We start from the raw sequence: 26,320 nt of genomic DNA, 5'->3' as shown, positions 1-26,320 counted from the left end.
GTTTCTGAGCTTCATACACTTTATCAGGAGGACAAAAGCTATGTAGTTCACAGTAGGAGCACTGCACATGATTTGTCATAATTACAAGCAATTTACATTTTGCCAGCACAGACTCCAATTCATCACACACAGTCAAGCCCATGCAGCAGGGCAGGACTTAACCTTTTCAAATGCTCAGGCAGGAGCTAGCAGGATTTGTGTCTGGGACACAAGTGCACAATGCCATTGCAAGCCAAATGCTGCAGCCTGTTCTTTCCCTGCATGGGAAGGGTGGCCAAGAGCATCAGTTTGTACAGCCCCCTCACACTATGGAAACACGAGCCTTTTGTAACTCATGTCATATGGCCCAGAGCACAAAACAGGTCTACAATTGGGACCTTCCACAGAACCTGCGTGGAAGTGCAAGCAAGGATATGGGGTTGAGTGAGCAGTCATTCCCCACCCAAGGTCATTCTGAAAACGTAAATAAATACTCAGAGAAAGAAAACGGCCGAACTCTACACGTCATTTGTGCGTGGTGCAAACAGCCTGCACCACCTGCCCTGTGCACGTTCCCAGTCACACCAAATCACCTTACATCACACTTACGTCAGGACATTTATAGATGCAGGTGGTGGTCGGGATTGATTGAGGTTTTAATGAGGAGGGCAATAAACTCTGAGGGTAATAAAACTGGCACCTCCTCCTTTGATTTTAAGCTTATTAGTGTTTGCTGGGCAACCGATCACAATTTAATTGTGAATCTGTCCTGGCATGGCTAGGCACCCTCACTAAAAGCACATGCTCAGCCAGGCCAATCAAACTAACTGCTCACTGTTGACAGAAGGGCAATTCAGGGATACCATGAAATAGCTGAATAGGAATTTAACAAATATCCTTAACGCAAAAGGTATTTGCCACACATTCCCTATGGAGAATTCTAGCTGGGTTTTTTAAGTGACCTTACAGTGCAGTGCAGTGCAGGCGTGGAGGAGAAGATACACACAGTCAGAAGATGTACAGCCTACAGAAGAGTTAACCCCCTCAAAGAAAGAATAATCAATCACTGAGGGAAAACTTAAGGACACCTGCAGTTCAGCAGCACCACAGGAGCCAAGCACACCTCTAGCTGTGTCACATGCTGTGCCAAGTTTGCCAAAGCAAGTGTGTATTTTGCTAGGAAGCCACCTGTGAACTCAACAGTCTGCAATACCAGCTGGAAAACTTGGTGCATGTTCTGACAGCCTCTGCATGTTCCAGAGCCCACACTTCAGCTGATACACCTGACACTCAAGGACATTGTCATCATGCCTGGAGTTCTGACTTGGACATTACGAAACTCCACATACACGAAAATCTCAACTTGTCCTTGACAAAAATGATCTTAAAAAATGCTACAGATAGTTTAAGAAGATAATGCCACTGGTCTATCTGTATACCAAAAAATATACATCCTTCTCTGTCCAGTAGCTTGGACAAAACAGCAGAGAAAACCTGCAAATCACCAAGGTACAATAAAAACAAAATATAGAAAACATTTGACATCTCACAAAACTTAGTACTGCAGCTGCAGCAAGGTTCTCAGGGCTGATGCAAAGAAGTGACTGTAGGATTGCTGGCTGCTCTCCCAGAGGAGAGGCTGGGACTGGACAAAAGGAGCGTGTCCAGCACAGACCAAAAGGTGCATAGGGTAATCACAAAGAGCTTAGTAATCACAAAGAGCTTAGCAAGGAAATGGGGACAGTGTCATGCAGGAGGTGAGAAAAGGCAATGGGGCCACAGAGGAAAGCAAAGGAGACAGCAGAGGAGCCAAGAGGTTGGTCAGATGAGAAGACAATAGAAAAAAGAGACTGGAGCAGGACAGGGAATGACAGGAACAGAAGGGAACTGGAAACTTGGTACGCCAGTCCTTGAAAATGCCCTGAATTTGGGGTGGACAGTTTGTGTGGCAAAGTTTTAGCAGCAGGGGCCAGGGAGGCAGGCTACAAAGTGACTTTTGTAAGAAGCTGCCAGAAGCTTCCCCGAAGTCCAAGAGAGCCAATGCCAGCTGGCTCCAAGATAACCCGCTGCTGGCAAAGGCTGAGCCCATCGGTGACAATGGTAGCACCTCTGGGATAACGTATTTAGGAAGGGGGGGAAAAACTGCTGCACTACACAGCAGCCAGGTGAGAGGGAGCGAGAACAAGTGAGTGGAACAGCCCTTTAGACACCAAGGTCAGTGCAGAAGGAGGGGGAGAAAGTGCTCCAGGCACTGGAGCAGAAATTCCCCTGCAGTCCATGGTAAAGACCATGGTGAAGCAGCTGTGCTCCTGCAGCCCATGGAGGTCCATGGGAGAGCAGAGATCCACCTGTATTATGTGGAGGAACCCACCCTGGAGTAGGTGGATGCCCAAAGGAGGTTGTGACCCCATGGGAAGTTTATGCTGGAGCAGGTCCCTGGCAGGACCTGTGGGCCCGTGGAGAGTGCAGGCCAAAGCAGCAAAGCTGGAGCAGGTTTCTGTCAGGACTTGTGACCCCAGGGAAGACCTACGATGGAGCAATCCACTCCTGAAGGACTGCACCCCATGGAAAGGACACATGGAAAGGACCCACAGTGGAGCAGTTCATGAGGAACTGCATACCATGGGAAGGACGAGTGCTGAAGAAATTCATGAAGCACTGTCTCCCTGGGAGGAACCAAGGATGGAGTTGGGAAAGAGCATGAAGTGGACAGAGCAGCAAAAACAACATTTGATGAATGGACTGCAATCCCCATTCCCTGTCCCTCTGTGCCATTTGTGGGGAGGATGTAGAGAAGATAAAATAAAACTGAGCCTGGGAAAAGGGAGAGGTCTGGGGAAGCAGTTTTAAGATTTAGGTTTATTTCTCATTATCATACTCTGATTTTGATTGGCAATAAATTAAATTCATTTCCTTGAGTGGAGTCTGTTTTGCCTGTGATGGTAACTGGTGAGTGATCTCCCAGTCCTTATCTAGACCCATGAGCCTTTTGTTATATTTTTCTTTCCTGCTGAGGAGCAGGAGCGGTATGACTGGCTTGGTGAGCACCTGGCATCCAGCCAACATCAATCCACCACGGGGGTAAAGGTAGGGAAGAGGTGTGTGCTGGCCCAGAACCCCCACATCATCAGTCCAAGCACCCTAGAATGCCCTCAGCACCCTCTCCAATTCAGTACGTGTCTCACTCCTCCAGTGCCGACTCCAGGGAGGGGAAAAGCTACATCTGCTGTTGGCTCCCTCCCATCTCAACCAGCACCCATTTGCACACAGAGCCTCAAAGTTTCAGCTTGCCAAGAAACGCGTCGAGTGTCTATGTGGCACCCTGGGGGAAACAGAGCTGGCCCTGCCCCCACTACCACATCACAGGCCCGTGCTCCAGGGGGCTGGGAGATGGGCTGGATGAAGCTTACAGCACCAACACACCTTCTGTAAAGTCCTAGCTTCCAGATGCTCAGTGCAATAGTAATGGTCCTCCCCCTGATTTGGAATTTGCAATTGTTCTGTCCTTGCTGCATATGCAGATGCCACTTGCAATGATGCAGTGGTGTGTAAATGACTATGAGTAATGGATGGCATGGATACACCATCACTGTTCTCATACTTTCAGCTATTGTGTCACTTCAGGATGCCACATTGCACAGAAAAGACAGGTTTTGTCTGCAGCTTCTCAACTTCACCCAGTCACCTGGAGAAGAGAGGTAATTCTTATATTCGTTCTTACTTCTGGGGTAGATAAGAAAGACACCAATCTAGCTTGGGCAGATAGCTGCCCCTTACCTGCGCTGGTGGAGAAAAGAGCAGTGTCTGTGAGAAAGGGAGTGTTTTATTGCCCAAAAGAAATGAGAATATTCAACTGGTTGTGGAGAAGAAAGAATAAATAGGGGAGAGCACACCCAAGCCCTTTCTCCACTACTCTATTGTAACCCTGTATTTGCAGAGTCAATCATAGAACCATTAGGTTGGAAAACACCTCTAAGATCATTGAGTTCAACCATTAACCTAAACTCACCTAACCCTGCCAAGTCCACGTCTAAACCACACCCCTAAGTGATGCATCTGCACATCTTTTAAATATCTCCATATTCAGGTGGATGTGAACCAGCACCCCCATGGTCCTTTTCTGCTGAGGATCTCTCCAGCCACACTTTCCCAAGCCTGTAGCTTGGGCTTGTTGCAACCCAAGTGCAGGACCTGGCATACAACCAACTTGAGCCCATGGATCTGCACCTTTGCCATGTGCCAGATGTCAAGGGCTGGCAGATCACAGCCCACTGGCACACCAGAGTCTGACCCTTGGCTTCACAGTGCAATAGAAAATGCTGCACTGCTAATGCAGAGGAGGCTTTGCTACCATAGGCAGTCAGGGCCCACCACCAACACTGCCTGAGATTGGAGAGCACAGCACAAAGAGGCTGCATGCACCAAAAATTTCCCAACCTATCTCACAAATACCAAGTTCATACTCCATCTTCCTAACATCTGCAAAGTCACACAAGCCAAGCTGTTCTGTGCAGCACTGGCTACACAGCAAAGCAGGACTTAGGAGTAAATATTTCTTTCCTGAAATAGCCAAATAGCCCAAAGCTAAGCTGGGGTGATGTGGAAGGCAGGAAATGCTCACCTTGTCGATATGGAGGATATGCTCTAGTAGGACAGCACAACTGCTCTTAGCGAAAATGAGCAAGCAGGTTAGGGGTGAGCAGTGCCAGAGAGCAACCTGGGGATGCAGAAATAAACAAATGGCAGCATTTGTCTGTGTGACAACAGAGATGCCAACTGGAGAGGAAGGAGGCAGGAACTGCGTTCAAATAGCTGGTATTGCCAGAGGCTGAGGCAGACTTGCGGTAAAAATAGCACTTCCCAGTAATGTACATCAGCGCCGCAGTATCCAATGACAACAAACCTCCTAAAAAGCAAGTGCCTTCCTCACAGCTGAGCTCGATAGAAGGAGTTGTTAATGTAGTAACAGCCAGTGCCAAGTCTGTGTAAATTGGAAATGACCACAAAGAGGAAAAGCTGGTATTTTTTCAACTGTTTTTAAAATCTGAAAGAGCACTTATTTATTCTGCTGCTGGAATTAATTCTCAGAAAGACACCAGCCCTTCTGATCAGACACTAGACTAGGGGTGGGTTCCTAAATGCTGGTTTTTAATATTGTAATATGAAAATGCCCTATGGTGCTGCTGTTCTCTACCACTGATAGCAGATTTCATAAACAAGCTGTACCCATCTTCATTTGCTAAATAAATAAATGACATGCTGGAAAACAGCATTCACTTTTCTCATGGAACAACTTGCTTTATTCACGTTCCCTGTATGTTGTATATTAATCATGAAGTGACAGCAACTAGAGGTAAAAACCAGCTATCAGTAACACGGTATCTGCAGTCAGGCAACCTTAATTTTTAGTTATTTCTGGAATTATTTAGATGTAGAAAAAGCTTGTAAAGTGCACTCAAAAGAGAGAAAAACAACCCAGAACATTTTCCGGTGCTTCTTTTTGTGGAACTATACTAGAGGCTGAGTCATTTTAAAAACAATTACGTCAGCCAGATATTCAGGCTCAATCCGCCTTATCCAGGACTAATACTATTCTAATCAAAGCTTTTCAGCATCTTCATTCCTTCTGCACAAAACCTGACTGGAACAGTCTCCAGTCTCTGATTTTCCCTTGGAGTCTTTGCAGACTCTGCTCAACATTAGTCACTTGTGGGTCATTACCTTTCTTCTTCCTTCATCTGAAAGAACAAAAACTATCAAAAAGAAGGATCTTGTAAAAAAATATGAGATGTGAAGCCCCCTCTTCCACTTCTCTGGTGAACCAGTCTGTCTTAAGACTGTTGCACCCCTCCATTCAAACAGCTTACAAAAAGCAGCAGGGCTGCAGAGCAGCAGTTTGCAGAACACAAGCTGGGACTGAGCACAAAACATGAAGAAAAAAGACACAGCAGTCCTCGCTTCCCATTTGCACTGCAGATTTTCTCACACTTATGTTATGACTCTGCATGTTTGCAGCTTAACACACAAACCCAAAAATACCCTGCACGCTGGAAGGCACAAAGAGAATCAGGCATTAGACGGTAACTTCCATTGAAAAATCCTGTAGTGGTTTGAGCAGACATTTCAGCACAAATAGCAACAGGAGGTACGTGCTGCCCTGATGTAATTACATCCTGCTACAGTCAAAATCTTGGGGCTAACTGTGCTCGGACACTCAAGGAACTCAAAACTTCTAAGTTATTTTCGATAATAGAAGAAAATAATATAATTTATTGACCTTTACCTACTTAAAGAGGAGAATTAGTCTGGACTCTTTGTTCAAGAATCAGTGGAAGTTATCCACAACTTCCACACATCATGGCCCCACATCATGGCCAACTTCCCCACATCTTGGCTATGACACAGGTTTTGCCAAATCTGAAAATGTGGTTAGACTGCCACAGTTTCAGACATTTCTTCATATATTAGCACTTGACTTTCATACATGTTAAAACACAGTGACAATTCTTTGAATGACGGGATATAAAAAAAGAATAAAATAATTTAAAAGCTGACAATACGGTATTTCATTCAGGAATAAAGTCCACATGGAAACAGCCTGTCAGTGAGTATTTTCAACACTGCATTTGATTTTGGGAAGTGAGGAAGAAGGTACAGAAGGTATCTCTCCTGCAGCCTTTTAAGCTGCTACCTCCCACAAGACAGGAATGTCTGGAAGAGAAGGCAGATTCAGTTGTAACATCCTGACTTTGGAAAACTTGCAGCTCCCATTTGCAGCTCCAAAATAGTCTACTTAGAAAAGACAGCAAGCATTCATAACACTGCGCTTCAATCAGAAGCTGGCCTGCCTACAGCAGTGAAACACAAACCAGAAAACATGAAACATGAATGCCATGTTATTTTTAACACTGCACAAAACAAACAAAAATTAATAAACAGAGCATTTGTTTCTAACAAAATGCCATATGGCTTAACAAAAAAAGGAGTTCTCCTCATGCTAAGCAAATTGCTTAGCCTGCCAAAAACTATTAAAAGGGAAAGAAGAAAAAGAAAACACAGGGATCATATATTGAAAGTGTCTGAAGTTTGAAAATATGGAAGCTAAATGTGCATACCCTAAGACAGGTCCTTCTGTGTGAACAAGCAAAGATCTTGTTTTAAATATTGCACAGCCAGCTGGGAATCCAAGCATGAAACTGTTCACCAGTCCTACGTGCCCTGCTTGGTGTTGGTGCCTTACCTCACTTCTCAACAATTCCTCTGAGGCTGGAGCAGCGCTGACCATCTCCAGAGCAAGACATTTGTCCAGCCCCACAATACTAGCAGGAGTTAAGAGGAGCATGCAGCAAGAGAGATCCAGCATTTATTTTGGACCTCTGTAACTAAGCTGAAGCAGTTGAATTAAAGCCATATCCACAAGCAGTTGATACCACAGTCAGCTGCAATCCAAGAGCAAACTATCTGAAAGTTCCTGTGATTTTCAGGGACTGTACTCATCACTGAGGAAAGATGAAATGCAGGATTTCACTCTGAAACACCATCAGGCAAACAAACCCAAGAAGGTGCAGTTGAACAACAAAGTTTCATGGAAAAACAGGGTAAATGGGTATTTGTCAATTTTTTTTCATGATTATCTGTTTTCGAAACTCCCAAAAATGGCAGTGTCAGGCATATGAAAGGACAGTCAAGGAGAAACTACAAGACATGCCACACAGGGCTGGTGGATAGTCCAGGATCAGTAATATGGCCTCCAGGTATGCCAAGCAGCTGTACCTGAAGTTTTGTCTGTAGGGGTCCAGAAACTGGTAACCCTTAACAGCTACAAAGTACTTCTAGTACTCTACAACTTGTGCTGAAAAAAGAAGGGCAGCAGGTCTTAAACAGCCCTAAACACCCCAAGTTCTGTGAAGCAGGTGTGAAAATAAATCTCTTCTGTAGATCAGAGGAGAGATTTGAGCCACAATTCACACCAGCGCCCTTCCTGCAGGAGACACAGATGGATGCCAGCCAGACTGCAAAGCTCAGGTCTGCTCAGACATGTGGTATGAACACACATCAGACAGGCTCTGCTTCTGCTGCTGGTGAAATTGGGAAGCTTGAGACCTGCTGCCATGGCAGGGAGCTGATTTGCTCTGGTGCCAGGGCAGAAAATCACGTCCTGCACTTCTCACAATAATGACAGTCAGCTGCCAACACACATGGTACTGTCAACTTAATGAGAATGGTGCAGAGTACACCTAAATCACACCATCCTTCAACACCTCACTCGTGAAGTTGTTCTTGAGGATCTGTCCCTGCTTCCCTGTCTCTCACCTCCCACTCACGGCATTGCAATTGGTGGAGCTGCAGGCACAGCTGCTGGATCATGCTGCTCTAGATGCTCTCATGCTGCCCATCTTCTCGCCAGCCACTTGGCACAGCCCACCCTGAGGCCCCACATCATGCACTTAAAGGTGGGTGATGAAAGGACTTGCTACCATGCAAGGCCACGAGGAAACAAATCCCAGGAAGCAACATTCCTGCCCGGGCTCGCTTCCCTACAGGGTGAATTGGCCTGCCACATCCCAGTTGCTGCAGCCTGCCCCCCACCCACTGCCAGGAGGGACGTCACTGCTATGTCCTGCAAGGCCAATGCCAAGAGGTGGCAACATTAATGTCCCTGTGCAACACCATTCAGTGTATTTCCTGCTCTGGTTCTAAATAATTTGGGACAAATTCAGTTTGAAAGGAAATAAAAAGACGTGAGGGAATTGAGCTTTGCTTCAGCACAGCTGTGTATCCCAAGGCTCAAAGCAATGCTTTTAAATTTCCCTTTCTTCCTGCCCTAGAGAACCAAGAGATCATCAGACTCTTCATCCAGCTCAACCTGAGGTAATTTGAGCACATTTTCTCTTCAACTTCATGTAGTAACGAGTACCTAGGCTGAGCACACTTCTAGTATTCCACTTCAATAACTGCAATTACCTCTTGGTCAGCACACACAAGGTAACAGTCCCAGCTCTAGTGCTTTCCTTGTTCTAGATGACTGCAGTTCAGCTGTCTTCAAAGCCAGCATCCACAAGGACAAAATCTAATGATGTTGCAGTCACTGCTTTTCATGAATAATAATCACATCCTTCAGTTAGTAAAAATGCTTCTCACATTCTAGGAAAACACTGGGGAAATGAAAATCCCAAACACACTAGTGGGTAAAATAAGAGTGATCACTCAGGAACAAAGTCCAGATTACTGTCCGAAAGAAGTTACAGATATTTGCAAGAACAAAGCTTGCATTCTTCTCCAAAACACCTCAGCATGGTAAGGAAAAAATGGTGGATCTGGCAGTATTAGGTCAATGGTTGGACTCAGTGATCTTAGAAGTTTCTTCCAACCTTACTGATTCTATGAAATAACCCCTCGCAAGCTCTATATGAAAGTATGTCACCACCTGATTCTTTGTCTGAAATGCCAGGTTTCTCCCTTTCCTTCCACATGCTCATGTGCACACAGAGGTGCAGAAGTGAAGTTACTGGTGACAGTGACACACCATACACCTGCGTGCTGCTTCTCAAAGCAAAGCCCAGTGGGAAGGCTGTGCTTTGTCAGCAGGTGCCACCACAAACCAACCCTTTCTGAGCCACTTCCCAAATGCAGCATTGCCACAGACCCACAATGGTTGCAGAGCTTTGAAGGCCTGCTGTAGGCAGAAATGAATGCTCTAGAGAGGAAATAAAAGCATCACGATCGCATCCCACACACAGTAGCATGCAACAAAATTTCAGCCCAAGTAGGGTCTTTGCAGTTCAGCAAGGATAGACATCCGCTAGCCTATCTTCATTCCCAAACTCCTACCATCTGTTGCCTTGTACACTATTAATCCTGTTTTAGGAAATTCTCTTATACAAGACTTAGTATCTGAAGGGACAAGGCTTCCACAACTACCCTGAAAGCTTGCCTGACAATGCCAGGACATTTCGCTTGGCATGTAATTCCCTTATGTGATGTAGACATATATAATTCCTAGCCATCCTCCCCAGAATAAATTAAAACCCTACCTTTCAGCCTTGTTGAAACAGGTTTTTCTGACATCAAGATGTTTTCTTTCTACATTCCACTCAAGAATACTATGAGCACTTACTCCCTTGTCTCAGTTTTTGGGCCGATCATTCAGTATATTAGTCTCTGCACTTCCCACTGTTTGCTTGTCCCTCTGTGTCTGAGGAGCAGGGGACCGAATGCACCATTACAGGTCAAAGCTGAAACAGAAAATCTCTGTAGTTGACCCACTTGAATCTGCCCCATTCTCTACCCAATTCTTCTAGGTTGCCTTTCTGGACCACTCTGCAAAGTCACTTCCGAGCCTGAGGTTCTTTGATCTCTTTTTTTCTGCTGTTCTGGCTCATCTATTAACTACTTAAATTACTCACCACTCTGCTGACTTTACAGATCTTCATCACAGTCAGTGATGAAGATATTTGCATTTGATGATATTTACATCCTTGCATCTCAACCTACATTTCTTCCAACTCAAATCTGTTTACTTCCATTCTGTATTTCTAATACCACTCAGTCCTACTTAACGGAGGGAGACAGCCCTGCAACCACATAAGCAGGTAACTTATCCCACTTATGCAACTGGCTGTGGTGAATTCTGACAAAACAATACAGGTGCTGGAATTTCAAGACCTGAGGCACTTTTGTTCCCAAATTTGTTTGGTAACAGAGGAAGAAAACGTTTTAAGAAAACTTTCATCTCTCAGGTGTCTTCATGACAGGATCAATTCTCACCTTTTGTGTCTTGACCTGACCTTAACTATGCAAAATACCTTGCATGACACTTCCTTGCCAGTGGAAGATGGAGCACCTGAACTTAATGTAATGCTTTTGTACAGAAGTACAATAAATTTTCTCTTGTAATTCAAATTTCAGCGCAGAGAAAAAAGCACCAACTGTGAGAGCACTCATTAAACATGCCAGCAGAGCTTTATTCCTATTACTGTCCAGAAGCCTTGAACTATTAGTAAAAAATGAATGCTTTTGGTTTGAAGTAATTTTCTTTGAATTTACTTTTTGAACTGAGGGGATGAGGTGCCAGGGGAAGAGAAATGAGAAAGAGGTTCAATATGTGCAAGAGCTTTAGCAGTCCACACTGTGCTACAACCTTAGAGATGCTTAAGGGAAGTGGATACTGCTGCTCACACTGTCAGAAAGGCTGAGAGAAGGAAGGTCCCCCTCCTGGATTTTTCCACCTGCCTCTTGCTTCAGTTCCTGAAATTTTCAGATATGTTGAGTGCACAGTGTCTTTGGAGCCTCATACTGTGCTGCTGCAGGTTTTGAGGGAACAGCTCTGGGGAGACACAGCAGGAGAGCACAGAGGTGACTGCAGTGCTGACCCCAGCACAGCAACCCACAGGCCACACATCTGCAGAGAGTCAAGGAGAAACTGCAGGCCCTTGAACCTGGGACATCGATCACAGGTCTGCTCTGAGTGAAAGGAGGGTCTGGAGAAGAGGAGAGAATCCACTTAGTTCCTAGGATCAGAACAAAATAGTTTCAGTCTATCTGTTCACATGCCGACAGGACTCTGCCCTCAATCTGAGCACACTGAGACCAAGCCTGTTTATTTTCCTGATGTAGTAAAACTTCCAAAGGAGAAGAAACTAGAAATCTTCTGAAGACTTGAGATGACTTTCTTCAATTTCTTAGCCTTAAAACAGGCATATTTGGGAAAGGAATCTGACGTTCCTGTTGCCTATTAGAACCACAAATGGAAAGGTTAAGAGAGAAGACAAGCTGTTTGTAGTAAGCCTTACAGTTGTACAAAAACCTGGTCCATCCAGTCATGAAAATTGTTCACTGACTACTATGCAAACCTGGCTGTGTATGCAAAATCCAGAAATGAAAAACCTTGGAGTATTTTATATAAAAGCCATCATAAAGGAAAATAGCAACCAGCTGATCAGTGCCAGGAGCAGAAGATGAAAGGTCAGCAAAGCAAAGCAATCAAACAAGTAAAACTTCCCCAGAAAACTACAAATGCTGGCTGGAGCCATAGAAGCAATGACAACGATTTCTGTAGACCCACAAAGAAAACGAAGGATCTGAGTAGGAAGAACATTTAGGAAGATGAAAGAATAAAATCACAGAACTACAGTAAATTACATGTATAGTTTAAAATAGGCAATTTGTAAGCACAGTGACAGTTCTGATTAGTGCAATAGGAAAGGTGGTGAAAGTAAGGAATGGGCTATACAACCTTAAGTACAATCCACTTTTAAGTAGAGCTAGTAATTTTACATTTACCCTATGTAGTTCTGGCTCATGCTTAAGACCTTGATTTCTCTGTTTGCCAGGGTCCCAGACTTAACTTTTAGGTCCTAACTAGTCCCTTGAGAACTACTTTCTCTTTCATAATGTAGTCCCTATGATTGTCTGCATAATGCTTTATGCAATGAAAACCTGCTTCTTAGCTGGGTCAGATGATTTGAATCCACAAAGCTATATTGGGGTTTGTTTGCTTGTTTTTAATTAAATGGCTCTCACCTGTCATACCTCTCATCCATGTTCTCTGTTTTGTCTCTTTAATACATAAAGCAGCTGCTATTTTAAGAATAACAGAAGACACTGCTTAATCAGCACCTGGAGAGTACAATGCCAAAGACTGAGGGAAACGATTCTCTCTCTATTCAGCATCTTCCTCAGTGTTAGTTCTGGACTGGACACAATGTACTCCTAACTCAGGTCTCCACTGTACTGGCCAGTGTCTGCTTTGTGTATGTGGCATACTCAGAAAAGGAAATCTTTCACATAGGCATCCATTATCCCTACTCCTATTTCTTTGATTTTGCTCTCATTCATGCAATTTCTGACAGTGAGAAACAGGAGCTGAAGAGAAAAAAACATACCATTCAATATTTCCATTGCTTGCATCATTCTCTTTTAACTTCTTTTTAGCACTTTTTAAGTTCTTTTCCAGTTAATTTCTCTTAGTCCTTTACTGAGCCTCCCCAAAGAAGCACAGATATGTAACACAGTTGCCATAACAGATGTGAATTGCCTCTCTTTTTAATGGAACTAAATTTATTCTTAAGAAGCTAATACATAGCTGGTGCCTGAGCAACAACTCTTGCTACCTCCCTCTAGCACAGAGTTTTGTTTTCTTTTAAATAGCATAAAGGAAGTAACTCAAAAGTTGTTCCAAAGGTACCTCACTGAAGCTGTTTTACTTACTCACAAATAAAAAATTCCCTCAGGCTAAAAAATCCCAGGAAACCACAGCAGTGGCATTTTTAGAGCACTTACCCATTCTCCTTAAATCTAAAATCTCACTAAATGAGGTGGCCAGACATTGGTTATCCAGTCCTGAATAAAGACTTCTACATCTGTTCATCACAGCACCTGGTTAATCCAATACAGGCAGAGAAAATACAGCAGCTTTCATTAATCTTTGCAGCGTTTGAATAAACCCAGGATTTGTCTCTGGGACAAACACTGTACTCAGAAGTCAAAATTTTCTCCTGAAAACTGATATAAAGAGCTGCGCGTCTCATAAAAGAAGAACCTTAGAGCAGTTTTTAATAAAAGCACCCAACAACAGATTTTATCTCCCAAAGAAATACTGTCTTCTGCTATTTTTAATATCATCTATAGAGGAGAAAAGTAAAGAATATATTAAACATATTAGAATAATTTATTATAATTTATTTCTTTCATACCTCTTTACACCACACTCATTTCATTGGATACATTTCAGATAAATACTTGCTCATAACTAGCTCACAGCTGCAGCACACCTTATAAAACATTTCTGAATGAAAAAGCTTCTTAGAAGCTTCTTGACTCCAGCAGCTTCTGAGACAATAAATGCCAATTGTTTCTCCTTCCATGATTTGTGCTTCTTAAAACCAAATAATCACTGTGACTGACCCAGTACTGCCATGGGAGAGACTAAATTAATATTTTCTTTCATAGCACAATAACCTGATTGAATTAAACCCTGAGATTATCCTCATTCAGCCTTTTCAGGCTAGATTTCTCAAGACAGTATCCTGTCAACATATCAGCAGAATCACTGATTGTGTTGGCTGTCTCCAGGCAGTGAAATTCTGAGCCCCTGACCCAATGTCAGACAAACACGACAGTCAGAAGTCTTGCAAGAAAGGAGGTTCCTTCCAAGCAGACTGAAAGCTGTCCATGAGCAAGAAGAGAGACCTGGGACTCTGCTACAGCACAGACTTTCTCTGGTTGTGTCCTTTCGACCCTGCAGCTGCAGGTGCAACCCTGAGCCAGGCACAGCAAGGGCCATCCCCTGCTGAGGGTGCAGCCAGGGAAGAGACAACAGTGTATCAGGACCTCAATTACTGCTGCAAAAAGACCTTGCTTTATTGAACCCACGTTTCCAAGCTAACAACTGATGGGTACATTTTGGTATCCGATGGATTGCGGCTTCCACAATTTCAAGATGTGCAGCCCAGCTCTGTCCTACTGCCAGACCTCTTTCTTGGACCAGGGAAGATTGTGCCACGCAGCAGCTCTGACTGAGAAGAAACTGCTTCTCCATGGGTTGGAGCAGCAGCTGGCAGTCAAAATGGTTACTGCCAGGTGATTTTGAAAAGCTTTTGCAAAAAACTTTCAATGAAGGGCAGTTATTTTTTTCTGGAGCAGGGCAGCAGACAGGAATGCAATACTGTCCTGGAGCAAATCAACCCTCATGCAGACCCAAGATTAACATGGTCCTTGGGTAGGACCACACACCTACAACTTGGTCACAGACTTTACAGAGAAAGACTCTCCATCCTCCTCCTTTCATGGAGGGAGGTCAGATGGGATTATGAGGAGTGCATAATAACAGCAGTGCCTCCCTCAGAGGTTCTCCCCACACCTGCACAAAAGTACACACTGCCCCCCTACGGGAACTCCACAAAAGCTGTTGTCCACACAAGGATGTGATTCTCCCAACATGCTGACCTCTTGTGTGCAGATTCAGAGCCAACCTTCCTGCCCTTTCCACTGCCTCCTGTTAAACATCACCTTTTCTCACTAATGCAGTTTATTAGAAAGTGACTGGGAGGCAACTATCCTAGAAGGAGTGGGGGTGCAAAGATAAATGACAGATTAAGTTCCTGTCTCTATGATTTTTGTCACAAAACAAAAGCAGCTAATAATACAAGGAGCATCAGATCCCAACTGTAGCACTCAGCAGCTCTGCCTCCTAAAAGGTGATAGAGGGGAGGTGTTCTGGATGTCAAATCTTGAAATATTTTACCACATAATATAAAGAAAATTTACAAGTGATGACCAATCCTTTAATGTTATAGTGCTTTTTTTTCTCAAATACTCTAACACTCTTTAACTTTGAGGCAGCTTTTGTCCTTTTTCTAATATAATCACTTATAATTCTAATCCACCCCAATAATTAAATACTCTTTTACTAGGCAACCTGACAGAACTAGTTTAGTTCTTGAAAAGAATGGAGATGAAGTGATTATTTCTTTGATAGGTATTAACACAATTCATTACAAAGCACTTCTGTCAAGTTTAGTACCTCAATTTATATAACTACTACTGTACTATTTAGGTTTGCAACCATCCAGGAGTACTTAAACACTTAAACAGAGCTCCAAGTTTCCATAAAGTACTCATTTCCATAAAGTAATCAGGTGAATTGTCAAAGAGAACATGATGAAAATTTCAGTTCCTTTGACTAGTTTAGTTGTTTACTTAATCATAGGAAAATTTCCACCCATCAATCATCAGCCCACCAGGACATACTACACTATCTTCACTCCACAAAAGCTGTTACTCAGCATGCATCTCCTTTCTACTTTTATTGTTTTCATTTCTTTCCAATGTCTACTTTGGTCTCCACCCTCTCAGAACAGAGGAGGAAGCTACAGGACCTAGTAGTAATACTCCTACAAAAAGAAGGAAAATGGGAGAGGAAGGGAAAAATGAAAACTTACAAATAAGATATGAGGAGCTCTATCCAGCAGAACAGAGATATCAAAGAACCAGCAGACTCATTCTCAAGAGCACTATAAAACACACAACTGTGATTCCTTCACTCCAGCCATGCTCTATTACAATAAACATAACTGACTAAGCTGCAGATGCCCTCTGGACATTTACCTCAGACACAGAGGACATTTTCAGTAGGCCACTTTTCAGGCAGTAGCAGATGGAGATACAGAAGTGAGATGATAGGACCCTTTCCACAACAGACTCCCAAAGGATATCCTGCCTGCCACTGCCACCTCTCCCATTTACCTCTCTCATGGCCCCTGGTCTCCAAGTTTGTTTATCAGGAAATGACTGCTACCTCAAGTATGAGCTGTCCTCAACTTCTCACTTAAACAGGTGTTACTGGGGGGGGAAGGGTTCTCGCCTTTTTTCAGAAACAAGAGTATCAGAGGAGTCTGCCAGGATACCCTGACCAGATGGAGCCCCATACTGTAACCTTATTCTCCCTTTCTTTTTCAACAGTTAACCTTTATGAAAGGACTTGTTTGCTAAACAGACTTAATGTATCAGCTGCTCTGTCCCAGTTCAGAGACAGATGCATGTTACTGCTTTTCTCAGCCAAGCCATGAGTACCTGTGAACAACCACTTCTCTGGCAGTAGTAAAGGCTGGGATCTTTATTAGGGACACAGACTGCACTCCTGCACTGGCTGACAGAATTACTGTGGTTTAAGAAGTTACCACCTCCAACCAGCATGTAATGATCGACCAAAAGGACACTATACAGAACAGCTTAATACTCATTGCTCTCCCCATTAAGCTTAAAGTCACAGAGACAGTTGAAACTCATCTCTTTTACTTTGCCACTGAGGCTTGCTAGGAGCATGGCTGGCAGCCAGCCATTTTGGCCCAGATCCCCAGTGCAATGGCTTCCGACAGTGTAACCATCCACACCTGTGGTTACTTCTGCCCTGAGCTGTACAGAACTGCACAGAGCAGTGGGCATCAGCTATCCTGGGCATTGGCCAGTCCCCAGCTGGTAAATACCCATGCAAGTAGGCTGGCTGCACTATTACATGCTCCCTTCACTGTTTCCATGACTGGGGTCTCCTCTCTAATGTGCTTTTAGAGAAGTGGGCACAGGAAGGCAAGTTCAGAGGAAATATTTCCAACAGCTCCTTCAACAGAAGGCAATATACTGGCAGAAGTCACTCACTCTCACAGAAGGAGCAGCCCACTAATGCTTAGAGAACATCCAATCAGTTTAGGATTGCATGGTACTACAAAGTGTGTGTGGTACCTGCAACATACACAAAACTGCAATTTAGCCTGAAAAAATGAAAGAGCACCAACGTGTGCATGAACAGCCTCCTCCCACTGCAGTACAGCAGCACAAAGTTGTGCATTACCTCATCAGTCCCCAGACCCATCAATGTCAAATGCCACACAAAGGACTGCTTCAAGAGTAGAACCAGAGAGGGGAATGCATTCTGGAATGTGGACACAAGTGATACAGAGTGTGGCTATCCTTGACCTGGTTCTGTTACACGGCAAGGAAACATGAGCTTTTATGCTAGTTTCTCTTGACTAAATGCAGCACTCTTTTGCCAAGCAGTCTTAGATGGGAATTCTGCAATTCTATGCTTAGCAGTTTAGAAAGAACAAAGAGGGTTTTTTAAATCCTTTTGCTAATACCATATACAGGAAATAGGAAAACTGTACATGCATGAAAAATACCCCAGTATTTTGGAAGCAAATCCTGACTCATTCTGTACCAAAGGGGCTCTCAATCAGAAAATGTCTGAAGCATCAAAGCAAATTTCTGAACATTTCAACATTTCAAGTTAGAAAAGATCTCAAAGTAGCTAGTATAAGCATACGCAAGCCAAGCAAGTAAAGGGAACAATGTGAACAGAGGACAGAATTGCATTGGTTTGGGGGTGGCATGGTTATTTGTTTTGACCAAAGTAAAAATTATCCCAGCAAATTTAAAAGCAATGCCAAGAAGTCATAACAAAGCAATGAAAGAGAAGACAGAGTCACAAATGATCACAGTACTCTGTGAACTGAATTTGCTGCTGTATTGTTTCTACAGACCAATGCACTCATACAACAGAGTAAAGGTTTCCTCTCTCAAAACCCTTCACAAATTGCCTTTGTAATCTTAGTGGTACCATTGGAGTTATCCAATAAACATCGTGAAAAGATAATCTGATTTAATGACTCAAGAGTGGGCACAAGATTAAAGTGTTCTGTCCCACATTATTTACAGAGGGTTTCCTAGTCACGACTGTAAAAGTCACATCTGAGCTTTCTTAAATGTCAGTTTCAAGCTTTGACACAAAAAAAACCAGTGATGTCATTTGCTACAAATGTAATAATGGATTATGAAGAAGCGATGAGAAGACGTGAGAAAAAGCTAATTATATGAGTTACACTGATAGTTATAGGCTGCAGGCTCAAAATACTTTTATTCTCTTTATTACTTCTGATATGCAAGATCTCTTTAGACCATTTCTAATTACCAGTGTATACCGCAGCTTGAGTTGTACTGCAACATGTTGCTAATGGCAACAACATGTGGTTTCACATGTTTATTTCACTAAAACATGTTTCACCTTGGAAGTGTCCAGCTGGACTTGGATAGTGTGTCAGACTTCAGAGGTGTCATGGAACTCCCACTGTCTTCAGCAGTGCTGCACCAGCTCCTACTGACAGAGTCTACTCTGACCACTGCTGTATTTTCAAGTAACAATTGTAGAGATGACATTGCCCTTCCTGGCAAAGCATTCCCACACTGCACAGACAACCCACACGGAGGCACACGCACGTGTTTGATGTAGGACAAGCACCGTACCTCATTCCTTCTGTCGATCTGTTCTGGTAGTTGCGGTACAGCTGGGGGACACCCAGCATGGCCTCAGTGAACACAGCAAGGAAGCCCAGTGTTTCCACAAAGAGGGAGGAGTCCAGCCACAGGTAAGTGATGTAACCAGTCACACCAGTGAAGGTGAGGACACACTGCACGTAGTCTGTAAACTTGCTCCAATGCCAAAAATAGTTCAAGTCAAAATCTGCAACAGAACAGGAATGCAAGAATCAAATATGTTTTCCCAACCAACCCAAAGTTAATCGGGGTGGAAGTGAGAACTGGGAAGCATGAGGTGGCCACAGTCTTTGGTGGTAGGGAATAGCAGAAAATGAGGGATAGGATTGAAAAAAAATAAAAACAAAACAACCAAACACTCTCGCAATCAGCACCACCCTCCACAAAAAATCCCCACAAAAACAACAAGAGAAATAAAGAATAGCAGTCCTGATTTCAAAAAACATTTTTTGGGCCGTGTTCAATAAGGAAACAATAAAACAAAGGCTTGCAAGCCAACCAAGTATTTACAAAGATAACCTTTTAAAAGAAAGCATTTCAAAAATACCTTCCTGTATCAAACATGAAGGATTCTGGATACTGCTCTAGTGGAGCTGGCATAAGAAATGTTTCACAAAAGCCTTCCCAATACTAATAAGAGGCCACAAGCACAGCAGTGGAAGCATTCTTTCTCTTAGGTCATTATCTCTGTCTTCCAAGTGCCTCAATCCAAGCTGCTTAGAAGGTCACCTGAAGTCCACAGCTCTGTTCCCTAGTGCAGTGCAGCTGCCTGTGGTGAAGGGCAAGATGCCAGTGCAGCTGCTGCAAGACAGGTACAAGACTGTGGCAAGATTTTCCCTGGAAAAAAGCCTCCCACAGACATCACCTCTTTCATTCCAAGGACAAAACACACTTTGCTCTTGCCTTTGCCAGCACCAAGGAGTGCAGGATGAGCACCCATTTCTGCATCTGTCACAACAAAATGCTGAGCCACAAAACACAATACCCCTCTTGAGGGAAGGAGAGAAGGAACAAACCAACCAGGGCACTTGCTTGGCACATTCACAGCATATCACTGGAAGATATGTAGCTGTCTTACTGATGAATAATAAAATACACAACCCCATAGCCATTGACTGTATAGCAAAATAAAAACTTCATTTTTAACAAAAATGCTACAATAATTGTTCATTAGCGACACTGAACCATGCCGTAAATCAAGTCCCTCCTGATGGGAGAGAATTTTCTAAAAGTCCTTGCAAGGAGTTTCTAAGATAAACTGAGACTTTTCCTTGAGTTTCAATGCTTCCAGATAGTTGTATTAAGGCTTATCAGAGGAACAAAGCCACTAGCGTGACCCAGGTACAGCACAGAGCACAGAAAAGCAGGAGTGGAGTCTCTCTATCAAGATTTACATGGCCTTTTAAAGATATTTTAACCAATAGTTACTAAAAACGTACGTTATTTTCACTTTCCTACCAATTATTCAGTAACGTGGGCAGGAACTGCAGAATTCTCTATCCAATCATTCCAAACTACTTTTACTGCAGAACATGGAGTAGTAGAAGAAGGAGAAGAAGGTTTAGAGAACAACAACAATCCTCCATTTTGATATTTTTTACTCTTATCTATTTACTACAAAGAGAAGCCCAAAACCTCTAAGTTTTTCAGGGACACAAGACTAAATAAAAGTTAGACCCAGTGCTGGCACAGCCCAAAGCACATGAGCCTCATGCATTTCTGGAGCTTTGTGAAGGCTTTCTTTTTTGGAGACGAAGGCCCCATGGCCCTTCACTCATTAAACCTTCCTACCAGCTGTCAGATATGCCCTGCATAGACCGTGTTTTTCCTCCTGCGTTCTCCACATGCTCAAGGATCCTTTTTAAAATACCCTTCCCTGGACACCAAGTCCTAATTTCCCCAGTTCATTTTCATATTAGAAATCAAAGAACTAAAACTACATCGAAGGAGCAGAAGTTTAGGACGTTCATGAAACCAAAAATGTCAACATTTCTACAGCTACTGTGAGGCAAGCTACAAAATCCATGGATCCATGCAAACACTTGAGCACAGATGAGAAAAACACTGTGTGAAACAGGACTTCAGCTGAAGCAGGAGAACTAATTACTAGCACAGAGAGTCTCTTTTGCTCAAAACTATGATGATGCTAGACAATCTCCATTTCACTGTAGAAGTTTATAAGTTTTAGTTTCTGCTACGAATTTTGCTTGGTAATATATTCAAGAAAGAACGGAAGAAGGGAAGAGAAAACAAAAGAGGTAAGAGCAATCATATTTGGTAATAGTTTTGCAGAAACACATCTGAGTTATTGTAAAAAACAACCCAATATATAATTATTAATTGCTTTACTTAACAGATGTATTCTCCAGATGCAGAAGTCTATTTTAGGACACTACACATCACCACACTGCATTACCAAAAAAAAAAAAAAAAAAAAAAAAAGGCAGAGAATGACATACCTGACTTTCCATAAGGGTTGTAGCTTCTCTAGCCCTTATTTGAACTGCTAAAATGTTTTGCCACATGACTGCTTCTTCTTAACCAAGGCTAAAGTTTATTTTCTTTGACAAATGGTTTAAAAAATTCAGAGGGGAAAAAATCACATACCCATCACTTCAAGGTCTGGAAATAAACTGTGACTCATTTTTCCAAGTGGCTCCCTTCTCAAGGGGGTCCAAACACATTAGTTCTGTAATGGGAGTGGTATTTTTTCTTTTAAATGTTGATTCTGGTGAGTACAGTGACAGGTATGTGCAAAAAAAACATCTTTTAAATGCTTAAAACCCCAAAACTCATGTGTATGCAAACCAGTCCTGTCCCAAGAAGATAGTAAGAGACACCAATCAGTGCCTCAGACCATGTCATGTGAGAACTGAACAAAGTTATAAATATCATTGCAAACATTATTCATGTTTGAAGAAAAGTATGAAAATAAATATGACATTGGGATTTTTGCCCCACCATCACCTCTTTTCTTTAAAAGGACAAAACAAGAAACCCCACTGTACCACCATTTACTTCTAGCAAACATCTTAAAAACTGTCTAAGTTAAATGTGGGTGCATATCTTTCTACTCCCTGAAACGGGAAGGCACTGCCTGCACAGCTCACTTCATTCTGCCCAGAGAGAAATCCCTGACATGGGTTTGTAACCACATTCAGCTGATTCAGTTCAAGCAGTAACTCCCAGTCACTAACATCCTGTGTGGATCAGAATTGGTATTACTGCAATGAAAGGTACTGTACTTTATTACCCATGGCTGAGCTCTTTAAACCACTCAGCGAGTTGCATTTTAAGCATGTTAATCCATTGATAGATGAGAGATTTATGTTGGAAAAGCCTATTCATGCTGGAGGAAGGAGCAGCTCTGTAGGTTTTTTTGTGCACTAACTGGAGAAAACTCTATACAGCTTGAGGGTGAAGAAGAATGAAATTAAAAGGCCTCCTGTGGGAAGCACTTTGCATGTCAGATATGAAAAATGTAAATCAGGAAGAGACTGCATTGTAAATAACAATGGTTATTATCAGTTGGGCCAAAACGAAAGTAGTAAATCCAAGATTCTGGTGTGGGATAGATGCCAAGTAACACAAAGAAGAGTCCACAGTATCAGCTTTCACTTGAGGATGGCACAGAGGTCCAAACAGTTAACATTATTTTTAGTCAAGAAGCATTTTATACCAAGCCAGCTACCATGCTAGTTCCTTTTGGGAAAGTGAAGCAAAGACTTTAACATCCTAAAAATTATTTACTATAGCTCTCAATTTCACTTACTAGTTGTATCTTATTTTGTGCCTTGACCTTTCTAATTCTGTACCTACATCCCTTGCACTACATTCACTTACACTTGTCCTTAGACATTTGACCCAGCTCCTCCTTTTTGGTTGGTTCCTTCCTAGTTTTGAGGTCAAGGAAAAGCTTGCAATTTCCACTGCCTGTCTTTGCAAGGTGGGAGAGTTTGCATTTGAGCCCTCTGTATAGCTTTGATAAGGAAATAAACTCTCTTCTTCTTATGAAGGCTACTGGTTTTACTCTCTCTCCCACTCCTTATGAATGCCATTACATCATAGTCACTCACCGAAACTGCCTCCTGTAATTAAACTCTTGACTTGCTGTATGAAAAACACTGCTCATTAACTACTTCTAAGAGCATGCTGGACAGACAGTCTCTACCCCTGAGTCCCCTTCTAAACAGATGACTGGGTAGTTAATCCTCCTACCCCTTGGTACACAGCTAATTCTTATATTTTGTGAGACTGTGGTGCTGTTCAAAGGACATCCAATTTCCATCATCTGACTATGGACCACAATGCCTGCCCACCTGACCTGTTCCTGCCACACGATCAAAGGAGTCCAGCCCAAGCAGTCAGATGTCCAATGCCTTCCTTAACAACAATGCAATCCAAAACCTGAGGGCTTAGGTGCTGTGAAAGAGCCTGAAAACAGTAATATATCCAACCTGGAACAGTTACAAAATGCAGTCATGGCTGGGAATTATTTCAGGTTATTATCCATGGTCTGTTTACTGTAAAATGTACACACTTTGAAGATGCAGGAGCTGCAACCTGCACTCTCTGTGCTCCCTGTGGGTCTCAACCACGGGGCTACGGTACAACACTCTCCCCCTCATTTGCTCTTCTGCTCATCTCCAGAACTCATGGTCTCTGCTGTAAAAGGGGTTCAGCTCTGAGCTGCAGGCAAATATGATGCTGCTCCTCATCCCAGCCTGGCAACAAGGGCAACTCTTTGGACAGTTGGAAGATGCAGACTTGTATCCCCAGGCTGACATGAGAAGCTTAACTCAGACTTCTCACACTTCCGAAGAGTGCTCTAAGCTAAGCACAGGTCCTGCACTAAGCAGTGGCATCTTAAAAATAAATTTTGCCACATTCTCTGAAGAGGAGTTGTGAGGTACCTGCCACAGGAGGTTGGGCCCAGGCAGTGGATTCTGAAAAGGAGACTTTTACACTTACAGTTCCTCAGCTGCAGGAAATCCTCAGCTATTTGCCTCAGGCATTATCTGTCTCCCTGGCAATGCTGATTTCAGCTGTCTCATCTAAAAACAGCAGCAGAATTGCAGAGAAGCACGCCAGCTAGCACTCCTCACCTTGCTCATTCTGAGCAGTTCCCAGTCAGAACCAGGGTTTCTCTGATGCTCTGTTCTGAAATTCCTGCATACCCCACAGGGCACCCAGGAAGTAAGTGGGGTGACAAGGGCAGCAAGGCTCTTCATGACTGTTACTGGGTGATCCAAAACTTTTTCTCTCACTCTCAGTCATCTACATATCCAGCTAGGCACTTTCCTCTTTCCTTCCAGAAAGAAGGAAGGAAACAGCATTACAGACAGACAGTGTGAACTGATACATTTAGATTTTCTTCCCCTTTTTTCAAGAAGTGATAGAAACCTGCAAATGCTGTCAGAAACCAGCATTTCTTTTACACTCACAGGGACTAAGAAGGGACTTTCACTCATGGTACAAAAGAGAAGAAACGAAAGCTTAGCACCAAAAACTTCTGACTCTGATCCAAACCGCTGTCTTTTTGAAAGGACATTGTCTATAAAGAGACAATGCTCTTCATCTCCATTCTTTCAGGCTCATGACCTAGGAATTCCACAAACTCTGAGTTACTTTTACATATCTGCTCAACCCTGTCACTACGGTACTTCAGAATCTCTCAAACATTCCCTTCTATCTGGTCTTCACACTGACTTGTACCCAAACATTGTCACTTTTTCCTCTCTAGCCCATCTAAGATAGGAGCATAACATTCTGGAGGGTCTTGAACCTCTTCTGAAAATATCACCCCAGCCTATAGCAAACAAATTACTCTCCTCCAATGAAATCCATTTTTATATCCCTTGGCTCATACAGTGCCTTCTCTTGGCCACATCTAATGTCAGTTCATTGAAGCCAGTCCTCTTAGTATTTGACTCTCCTTAAAAGCCCAGCATGAGTCCTTTAGTCAACAAAAGTAACCAGCAGATTTTCGGGGGAGGGAGGAAATGTCAAATCTTAATTGCAGAGAAAAAGGCTGAAAGCCTGACAGACACAAACTTTGAAGATACACACAAAGCACTCTTGTTTTTAAAAGCTCAGTGAAGCTTTCAGTACTTGATGGGGGACAGAACACCTGAGATTAGAAGTTCAAGTCTGATGAAACCTCCTCTACATCAACATTATCCCTATCTCCCCTCATTCATCTTCTCTAGTTTGAAGGCAAGTACTTGCCTTGGTTTTCTTTGCCTCATTTTATGTAGCATCACAACCTTCTAAAATCTTCTGTGCTGGGTCTCTTGTTTTGCCACATCAAATTCATGTTTTTTCCCTCCCACCAGGATTATTACCCACTCTTCTTCCTCCTTCTCAAAAACCTACATATAAGTAGGCTGACATTTTTTCAGCACTATCCTGCCTATCCAGGGCTTCTCACTCATATTCCACACTGTCCCTCAGTACACACCTACAAGCATCAGCAACTGCTCTATTCTTCCCCTTTGGGTTCTGCAGGGTCCACTCTACCTCCTCACCAAAGGGAATTACCAATTGCACGGTTAAGAAGCAATTAACAACAAGTTACAACTACTTCAGAAAAATCTGACACAAATGCACTAGTACATATGAAAAAGTCAAACAATCCACACTCTATTTCTTAACATCCTGCCTTTCCCATTAATGTGCTACTTCCCTGATTTTACAGCCTTTGGTTTAAGGGAAACCTTTGAATACCACTTAGCACAGTGGTCCTCACCAGAGATAATTAGCAATAACACCTATCTTGACCATTCTGTGACCCTTAAAGAGCAGCAATTTAAAAGTTACAATTTATTCTGAAAGTTTTACCCCTGCTGCTAACAACACACAGGACAATAGGAATGAAAAGCTAAATCAAAATATTTGTACCCTGGGCACCTTCTGTGCAGCTGGCAGCCTTTGCTGCGCTATCTGCAGTGTAATTTGCTTTGTACACAGCTTCAGTTTATGGGAGTCCCACAGTGAAGAAAAAAAAATTTAGAGAAAAATGCAGTTATATAAACCCACAAAATTAGGTTGACCTTTACCTCATCTTTAAGAATTTCCACTGTCTTACAAAAGGATGCAGAATTGTTTACATCAGTTGTACTGCACTGATACCAGTCCTGTCAACATTTTAATTTGCGTGTTTATACCTAAATATGCCTGCATACACATACATGCCTCTTTCTCACACATACATGCCTCTTTCTCACAGTACTGCTGATGTTATAAGCATTAAAAAGAAAGCAAAATTATAAAAGCAAGCAGGGGAGAACAAAGATTTTTTTTGTTCTAATACAGAGGAAGTTTTAGCAAGTATGATATCTGTGAACAAGGTTCCAGCTGTTGGGCTCAGAAACTACTGATGAATGCCAGCTGAGCTGGGAAATCCACATGGAGCAGTACAGCTCAGCCCAGCCATCTCCACACATCGCTGCAGAATGAGTGTAACCAGCCTGGGGGCAGCCAGAAGCAAACTCCTACCCCAGTCCCTCCCACAAAA

The 26,320-nt window shown here is 42.9% G+C and overlaps 1 protein-coding gene across 2 annotated transcripts in view; it reads right to left on the bottom strand.

Annotated features, from left to right (window-relative positions):
• SLC66A2 (solute carrier family 66 member 2) overlaps positions 1–26,320 on the bottom strand; it is a 65,192-nt gene that overhangs the window by 3,622 nt on the left and 35,250 nt on the right. For both annotated transcript variants that reach the window (XM_069007952.1, XM_069007953.1), the window contains one exon: positions 18,775–18,991. In XM_069007952.1, coding sequence (XP_068864053.1) covers positions 18,775–18,991 — 217 coding nt within the window. The remainder of the gene's footprint in view (positions 1–18,774; positions 18,992–26,320) is intronic.

The sequence above is a fragment of the Aphelocoma coerulescens genome, chromosome 2 (genome assembly GCF_041296385.1).
Source record: "Aphelocoma coerulescens isolate FSJ_1873_10779 chromosome 2, UR_Acoe_1.0, whole genome shotgun sequence".
NCBI lineage: Eukaryota > Metazoa > Chordata > Aves > Passeriformes > Corvidae > Aphelocoma > Aphelocoma coerulescens.
The sequence above is the reverse complement of the archived record's forward strand: the minus strand, read 5'-3'. Positions and strand labels throughout refer to the sequence as shown.